Below are 8,661 nucleotides of genomic sequence, written 5' to 3'. Positions count from 1 at the left end.
ACCCCTCCTATCTACTTCCACATCTTATTCCCACAGAAAGTGATAATTCACAGGCTCTCATTAGACACCTCAAACATTGAGAATTTTATTTAGTCTCACATTTAAACAGCAATGTAATAAGCAGAACTAGTTTTGATTAGGCCCCTTGTATAAGATTCTGAAGATGGGCAAAATATTTCAACTCCCTCCCCTGATCTCTAGTTTAGAACTATCCTGTTACAATCCAGCATGTTTATCAATATGGCAGAAAAATCTAAAGGACCCTTTAAGTTTTGTCAAGGTTTGGACATTCAGTTGTGAATATATGAACTAACAAGACGTTACAGATAGCTTTAGACCTTAAGTTTACTACTGAAGCATCTTTCAATTTTAGATCTTTGGATGCTCATTTTCAGCTTCTTCATTCTGTAGAACTTGATTAGGATAAACCTGTAAATTAAACAGTTAGAATTAGTGACAAGATAAATTTTAATGCTGAGAACCTTCACTACCTGTGGATTCATCTGCTTTGTATGATTCAGGAAGACTTAATTCCTCAGTGACATTAGGCATCACTAGGTTTTATATTCCAACTGTGCTTGCGTAGATTAACAGTTGCACAATTAGCAATTTCGCCTCAATAAAAAGCAGAACAGATGTCTCTGATGGAGAGTAACACCCATAATTAGACAAGCACTGTCAATGCACCTTACACAGTTTAGTGTAGGGAGTACAAGTTTGAGGTACCACTCCTTTGGAGTCCACCTTTAATGTCAGACTTGGACATGGAGCAAAGGAGGAAACATTAGAAGCTTTTGTGCATTCTTTCAGTTCCATTGCAAATAACTACAGGGGGCTCTGGCATGCACACCAGAATGGATATTACCAAGTACCATGCTGGTTCAGGCCCAGTTCCTGAGAGAATTAATCAGGTGACGTAAGTCTGTACCAGACTACACAGAGCTAAGTAAGCTACTCACCATTAGCAAACCTGCATTGCTTCAACACCTCGCTGAAACCCTCACACAGCTTGAGGTCACTCTGGTTCTGTGCACACTCCAAAAACTGCTTCATTTCATACTGGCAGGGCGGATACTGGGACTGCTGCTGATATGCAGCCTGGGCTGCTTGAGGCTCCTGAAAAGGAAGCCACAGAAGCACAAATTCACATATTTGAAAAATGAACTTGGATGAAGATTTCCAGATACAGAGACTCACATCCTAAGACGACTTATTACAATAGGTACATTTCTGCTTCTTTCTTCCCCTGTGAAGGCAGCAGGAGCTCCCTTGGAAGTTGTGCAACTTTCAAATACTAGAGGTAATATCCTGGCCCCACAGAAGTCAAAGGGAGTCTTCCCATTCTTAGGAACTTAGTGGACTTAAGATTTCATCCAGTGTTCGGCAACATAAGAACTGTCCCTAGAGGGATTCAAATCCCAACACAGGGAAAGAGTACTCAAAAAAGCCTGGTCCCAAGCATCACATTGGTGAATAGAGGTCAATTTAAATTCATAAAACATTGAGATATTTTCCTGTTCCCCTTATAGTTAGGAGACTTGTTGATAAATGAATTAATGTTTTGGACTGCAGTTGTGTCTGCATTTTAAAGAAAAATGTGATCAGAAAGTATACTAATGGAAGGCTAATCCATAACTCTCCACAGTCTATTTCAGTAAGATTAAGAATTTGGTACAAAAGCAGAACAAGGTAAGATGTTCAAATGCAGCTGACAGAATCTGAGCCTTATACCTAGCCTCTAGCTGACCATCTTACTCGATCTCGTCTTTTTTCTACTTGAGTGAAAAACAGCACATGGAAATTCTCTTCTGCACAAATCCAACAGCTAAATATTTCAGACCTTCATCACAAACTCTTAATGAATCCTAGAATGGCAGTTAATAACACTTGAATACCCATAACATCTTATTACTCTGATGGCTAGTTTACCAATCAAACCATAAGGGCATTAGATTTGACTGAGCCAATCTGTTACACACCCCTTTTTTGAGGGGGTGAGGGGGGGGTGTCAAAAGCCAGTCACTAGAATAGAATTATGCATGTATCCCCATATACCATCTCCATGGATTAAGCTGTCATTAGGCCTATAATGTCACTCACTATGGCTCACCTTACAAGTTTCCCATTTCATTCATAGCTCAGACTGAAGATACAATATCAGCCATGTACCTGGTAAGTAATGTCAGGCCTTGCAGCTTCAGAGCCACTTCCTCCACCAAATCCTCCTGTCATGGCATGACCTAGTGTGTGTCCTACAGCTGAGCCTACTGCTACTCCTGCAGCTGTTGTAGCCATCTGTGCCATCAGACCAGGCTGCCTTGGTGCAGCAGCAGAAGTCACTGCAGATGCAGGGGCAGGTGCTGGTACTGGAGCACGAGCTGCAGGGGGTGGGGGTGCCGCTCTCATTTGCGGTGCACGACTGCATTGGGGGAAAAAAAATAATTAATGCAAAAAAACCCACACCCTTTATAAAAGGCTCCATTTAAAAGCTGAGTTTCAGAGTAACAGCCATGTTAGTCTGTATCTGTAAAAGGGAGGACTTGTGGCATGTTAGAGACTAAAATTTATTAGAGCATATGCTTTCATGAGCTACAGCTCACTTCATCAGATGGATACAGTGCAAAATATAGTGGGGAGATTTTATGTACATAGAGAACATGAAACAATGGATGTTACCATACAGACTGTAACAAGAGTGATCAGAAAAGGTGAGCTATTAATAAATGGACACAAATCAGACATCAAGAATCATAACATTCAAAAACCAGTCATAGAACACTTCAATCTTTTTGGTCACTCGCTTACAGACCTAAAAGTGGCAATTCTTCAACAAAAAACCTTCAAAAACAGACTCCAATGAGAGACTGCTGAATTGGAATTAATTTGCAAACTGGATACAATTAATTTAGGCTTGAATAAAGACTGGGAGTAGATGTGTCATTACACAAAGTAAAACTATTTCCTCTTGTTTATTTCCCCTCCTACTGTTCTTGTCAACTGCTGGAAATGGCCCACCTTGATTATCACTACAAAAGGTCCCCCCTCTCCCCCCTTTGCTGGTAATTGCTCACCTTTCCTGATCACTCTTGTTACAGTCTGTATGGTAACACCCATTGTTTCATGTTCTCTGTGTATATAAAATCTCCCCACTATATTTTCCACTGAATGCATGCGATGAAGTGAGCTGTAGCTCACGAAAGCTTATGCTCTAATAAATGTAAGTCTCTAAGGTGCCACAAGTCTTCCTTTTCTTTTTATTTAAAAGCTGAGTTTTTGAATACCTGTAATGTTTATACCACATGCATGTCTTGCAATACGAAGACTGAACTCTAGGGCTGGTGTACATGCTTTAGGCTTAGGTCCCCTTTTTGAGAACTTCATAAAGATTTCACAAATGGATACAGGAGATTCAGACCCCCCTCCCCCTAATGTGAATGAAAAGAACAAAATGTGTGAACGGTGGGATAATCGACGTGTGGCAGATTTTCAAACCAGAGCCAGCTGGCTTTTACCAAGGCTGATGCACAGCACGTCCAGCTTGTAGGTGCCACAAACTAGTTTAGTTCAGGCCTGTCCAGGCAGCACCCCGCCCGGTTACAAGTCGGATGTTCCCTAAGCCGGTTAAACATTGACCGCCTCGACAAGGCCACAGCGCTCAGCGAACACCGCCTCCCTCTGCGGGAGAGGAGGCCGGAGACGGTTACATAACCGAGGCCTTGGAGCAGCCTCCGCCGCGGGCCTCACGGCGCGCACATCCCCCGCTCGGCCAGAGCTCCCTGCTGCCCTGCGCCCACACCCGGCTCGCTTGGGGAGGCTCACGAACCCGGATCCACGCAGGGGCTGCTGCCCTGCCAGGCCGGGGGAGACAAGGCGAGATTAACAGGGCCCGCCCCCCCGCAGCGCGCCCTATCTGCCCTCCAGGCTCCTCGCCCCCTCCCTGGCCTGCCCCCAGCCCCGCTCACCTGGCCGGGGCCGCCATGCGGGACGTGCGGCTCCGGCTGCCCCTCGGCATGCTGGCGGCTGCGGGCGGACTCGCTAACGGCCGGGACTGCGCCTGCTGCACCCTCCTTCCCCTGCCAACGCCGCGGGCCGCACTGATCGGATCCGCCGCTTCCGCTTCCGCCCCCTTGAAGGTCACCGGGTTGCCAGCGGCGGCGCGCGCCCTCACGCCGTAGGCGCGCCCTGATGATGTCACATGCAAAGAGCGGCGTAGAGGGCGGAGCCAATGCTCTGTGATAGCTCTGTGCTCCCTCGTGCTCCCCTGGCCCAGTCTCCGCCCCCTGCCATGGCTGGGAGAGACTCCCCTACTGTCCCCATCAACCTGCCCTCACACCAAGGCTGGGGGAGGAGGGACCCACTGGGGAGGCCCTGCTGGGATCCCCACAGAAGTCCTGCTGGGTAGAGGAAGGATGTTCTAGGGCTGCCCTCGTCCTTGGTTAAGGCCCTATCTATAGGCTGATGGATGTCTGCAGTATTGGGAAGTCAAGTGCAACTATTGGGCCAGTTTGAGACCCTGTGAGCAGCAGGTGGTCACTGTACCTGTGGAGTTGATCTTAACATTTACGGGGGTGAAATCTTAGTTAAAAATGGTCAATTTTATATGGTAGAAGAATGATAAAGAATTTAATGTATCTGTTTGTATAGCAACCATAATGGGGCCCCACTCCTGATGGAGACCTTTAAGTGCTGCCGTAATAGAAATGTAAATTAATAGTAAACACATCTCATGTTAACGTCACTCAGCAGCATCACTGTTCAAAATTCAAGCCAAGAGAATGAAAAATAACAAATATTCAGAGGAAACCAATTAGTAAAGTGACTACAGATCCAATAAATGTATTTGATAGGAAAGTCTTAGAGTAGAACCATCTACAATCAAATTACATAGTCTTGTGAATGCTGTTGTATACAGTATGTGTTTAAATGAGTTGTTATATATTGAATTAAGCCAAGTTGAGTTAATGTTAAAGGTTTTTTCTTATGTCTGAAATGTGTTAGTACTATACAAATACTACTTCCAAAAACTTATTTGAGTACAGACTCATGCTCAAAGCACCTTGTAATACAACATCTGTTCGCAGCTGTTCAGCTAAAGTACTAAATGTTTTTCTCTCTTTTAAACTGTGATTGGTTTGGCATGTATGAGAAATTATACTGTTCGTTTACATGTATTGCCACCTTTTAATTTTGATCTATTAATAGTTACATGCTCTAGAGAACAGGTGAATCAGTTAAATCCAACTTTATAGCATTATGGTAACAATCAGAAAGAGTGGCAGACATCTCTCCCTCTACCTTTATTTCATATCTCACTGCCCTGATTAACATTTTCTATTTATCCATATTTAATTACCAGTTCCCCAAAAAGCATAATTGTGTCATTTTTGCATACAGAAGCAACCTATCATCAGATTTAGAAAGCTGTCTAGAAAGTAAAAAAACAAGTATTGATCAGAAAAACTATGACCATGATTTCACACAGAGTTGTGTGCAGGACCAGTGGTCTACACACACACAGCTCGTTGTAGGATGGGAGTCTTAAAAAAAAAAAAAATCTTAAGAGCAGCAGGAGGAGTGACAGGACCCAACTCCCAAAAATTGCCATGATCAAAATCAGATTACTTATGTGATTTTACTGACAATAAAAGCCACTCTTGTTTTTTTAAAAAAATAAGCCAATAATAATACCTGTATTTACATATATTCATATAGCTATATTAGAGAGATGTTATATACAATTAACCAGTATATAAAAAGGTACTATGTACAGCCCAATGCCAATATACATAACCAGTCATTTAAAAACAAAGAAAAACACCAACATTGCCCTAATAGGAGAGTTAGAAGGGATATACTTAAAATACACTCCTCTCTAATTTTTGTTAACTGTTATTACAACTCTTAAGATCAATAAAACTTGATGAAAATGTACATTATTTCAGTTTATTTTGTGTTTTTGATACCACTTCGTATGTAGCTGCCCCTATATTTTAGGTCCTAGATCCTGTGAACAGCTATGCTGTTTTACATGCCTGTGTAAATCACTGTGAGACTACTCATGTGCCTGTTCTTTGGCACACAAACTGTATCTACAATGCTTGTTGCAGTTGTGAAGCATCTAGCATAACAGAGCCCTGATCCTGATGAGGGCCGCTTGCCGCTACTGTAATCGCACATACGTAACTTTAAGCATGCCAGTAGCCCCTATTATAGTAGACAATGGGACTACTCATGTCAGTAAAATTAAACATGTGCAGGATAGGGGCCTTAATCAGTTTCCCCTATTTGTATGGGTCTTTCAAACAGCAATAAGGGACTGAGATATTTTTGAAAATAGTGAAAATTTAAAAAAAAAATATTTTAAACAACTTTAATCCCCATTATAAAAATAAAACAACCCCCTTGATTTCATTTGATTTTTAATGGTGTACCTTTTCAACATTCTGGCTAAGATTTTTAAAGATCCCTGAAACCTCCCTAATTTAGACCCCTTTGAAAATCACAACTCTATCACTTAAGCCCTGATCTTCCAAGCTCACATGTGCAATTGGATTCCAGTGCCCACACCGACTCTCATTCACGGACTTCAGTTGGGTTCTTTGTGAGTACAAGAGATCCACCTGTACATATGCTCATGTAAAATCAAGGCCTTAATCAGCAACTCTGAGATTTAAGGCCCCAATCTTGCAAATTTTTATACACCTGAGTAAACTCACTGAGTTCAAGAAGACTACTCAAGCATGCATCTACCCACTCTGCAACAGGATTTACTAGCAAGGAACCCTGACTTCAATGAAGCTTCACCTGGGCACAAGCATCCATACTAACAGATATGACAGTAGTGCCTTCAATTGTAAAAGAAAACAAGGAGTACTTGTGGCACCTTAGAGACTAACAAATTTATTTGGGCACAAGCTTTTGTGGAATAAAACCCACTTCATTGGATGCAGGCAGTGGAAAATACAGTTGGAAGATATATATACACACACAGAGAACATGAAAAAATGGGTGTTGCCATACCAACTGTAACAAGACCAATTAGTTAAGATGGGCTATTATCAGCAGGAGAAAAAAAACCTTTTGTAGTGATAATCAGGATGGCCCATTTCAAACAGTTGACAAGAAGGTGGGGGAAATAGTTTTTACTTTGTGTAATGACCCATCCACTCCCAGTCTTTATTCAAATGTAAAGTCTCTAATTCAGAAAGCCTGGCTTCTTACTTGTCTGTAAAGTGCTTAGCATACTGTTGGCATTACATAAAATAACACAAGATGAGGCAAAAAACGTACCAAGGACCTTGGTCTTATTGAAAAACATGTCACTTATTTGTCCTACAAGACATGGTATTTAAACAGTGCAACAGGTGAGGTCAAGGAGATCCCATTGCATAGCATTCCTGAGCAGAGCTCCCTCTTCCTAAGGGGAAGAGCAGTAGGAATGTGTGGAGGTGTTTAACATCAGGTCCTCTATTCAGCCTGCAAGAAATAGACACAAAACATTGTCTCTTTTAGTTACATGATCAGCTACTGTGTGACATTTCGCTGTTTCATTTAAACATGAGGTAAGCCAACCCTCCTCCTTTGTTATCAGCATGAAACCATCCTCCCCCAAGAATATTTACAGTGGTGGTGCCTTAAAATCAGGTAGCTCCTTGGGCTGCACATGCTGATGCTTCAAAGTAGGAGGGGGAAAAGTCGGGGTATAGAGAGGCTATGAAGTTTTATCACTGCAGTTAGTCCTAACGCTCATTATTATTATTTATTTGTACTACCATGTTGCCTAAGGGTTCTAGTCATGGGACCTAGTCTCCTCTGTGCTAGGTGCTGTACCAAGAGAACGAAAAGTCCCTATCCCAAGAGGCTTACAAGCTGAGCACAGTGAGAAGGAACATTATGGACCTTGGGTTGCTTACAGAGGGGTACCATCGGTTTGGGGCTCGCGAGTTGGCAGTGCAGGGGGTATGGGAGAGGAACTAGTGTACAGATTTGCGTGGCTGCAAAGGGGTTTCAGGATGGGGGAGCTGTGTAAGGCGCGCAGGTCACCTCCCTGCGATGTCCGGGGGGGTGGGTGGAGAAAGGGGACCCCCCCCCCTTGGGCCTAGCGCGTAACTCGCCCTGGCGCTGCGCCTCCCGGCCCGGGTGGAGCGAGGCCCGCGCTGCTCCCGGCGGCGCCGCTTGGCCTGGCTGTTGCGCAGCTTTTGGGCGAGCTTCCTCTCGTGGCCGGCGGGGAGGTACCGGTTGGTGCGGAGCTCCCGCTCCCGGCGGCTGCGGCCCTTCCCGCCGGAGCCCGGGCCCCGCGGCCCGCTCCACTCCCGCCCGTTGTACCACTCGTACGGATCGTAGCGGGCCTCGGCCTCCTCGGGCTCCTCCGCCCCAGGGGGCGCTGCCTTCTGCGGCCGGGCGGCGGCCGGTCCCTCGGGCTCCTCCCGCGCCCCTGGCTCCCGCATGCCTGCCGAGCCCGGCTCTGTCTGCGCGCAGTCCCGCCCACCTGAGTGGGAGGAGCACTCCACTCCGCCTTCCCATTGGCTCCGCCGCGGAGGGCGGGCTCTAACGCGCCACAAACCCCGCCCCTCCCCTTGCGTCATAGACCATGTCGCGCCCTCTCTGAAGGTTACCGGCCCCTGGGCTTGCGGGGTTGCTATGGCAACAGAGGCCTATGCC

General features: G+C 45.0%; 2 protein-coding genes across 3 annotated transcripts; both read right to left on the bottom strand.

The window, feature by feature from the left end:
* Positions 1-55: 55 nt before the first annotated feature.
* On the bottom strand, positions 56-4,161 carry CHCHD2 (coiled-coil-helix-coiled-coil-helix domain containing 2). Its single transcript, XM_007054203.4, has 4 exons — positions 3,963-4,161; positions 2,170-2,419; positions 960-1,116; positions 56-429 (listed from the first exon to the last, which is right to left on the bottom strand). Exons 1-4 carry the CDS (start codon positions 4,010-4,012, stop codon positions 419-421), a joined length of 468 nt encoding a protein of 155 aa, XP_007054265.2. The 5' UTR covers positions 4,013-4,161; the 3' UTR covers positions 56-418.
* Positions 4,162-4,811: 650 nt separating this feature from the next.
* NUPR2 (nuclear protein 2, transcriptional regulator) lies at positions 4,812-8,490 on the bottom strand. 2 transcript variants are annotated; one of them, XM_037880783.2, is made up of 2 exons: positions 8,044-8,490; positions 4,812-7,476 (listed from the first exon to the last, which is right to left on the bottom strand). In XM_037880783.2, exons 1-2 carry the CDS (start codon positions 8,445-8,447, stop codon positions 7,371-7,373), a joined length of 510 nt encoding a protein of 169 aa, XP_037736711.1. In that variant the 5' UTR covers positions 8,448-8,490; the 3' UTR covers positions 4,812-7,370. The 2 variants fall into 2 exon arrangements, with proteins under 2 accessions (XP_037736711.1, XP_037736712.1); XM_037880784.2 differs by having other exon boundaries at positions 8,115-8,487.
* Positions 8,491-8,661: the final 171 nt, after the last annotated feature.

This window comes from Chelonia mydas, chromosome 17, assembly GCF_015237465.2.
Source record: "Chelonia mydas isolate rCheMyd1 chromosome 17, rCheMyd1.pri.v2, whole genome shotgun sequence".
NCBI classification, from domain to species: Eukaryota; Metazoa; Chordata; order Testudines; family Cheloniidae; genus Chelonia; species Chelonia mydas.
The sequence above is the reverse complement of the archived record's forward strand: the minus strand, read 5'-3'. Positions and strand labels throughout refer to the sequence as shown.

Bases quoted from the DNA above. Each gene is read 5' to 3' on its own strand.
- CHCHD2 (XM_007054203.4), bottom strand. From the start codon at position 4,012: ATGCCGAGGGGCAGCCGGAGCCGCACGTCCCGCATGGCGGCCCCGGCC. The intron at 2,420-3,962 runs GTGAGCGGGGCT...CCCCCAATGCAG, and splicing joins CGCATGGCGGCCCCGGCCAG to TCGTGCACCGCAAATGAGAG. The intron at 1,117-2,169 runs GTACATGGCTGA...CTTCCTTTTCAG, and splicing joins GGCCTGACATTACTTACCAG to GAGCCTCAAGCAGCCCAGGC.
- NUPR2 (XM_037880783.2), bottom strand. From the start codon at position 8,447: ATGCGGGAGCCAGGGGCGCGGGAGGAGCCCGAGGGACCGGCCGCCGCC. The intron at 7,477-8,043 runs GTGACCTGCGCG...TATTTCTTGCAG, and splicing joins CCCCCGGACATCGCAGGGAG to GCTGAATAGAGGACCTGATG.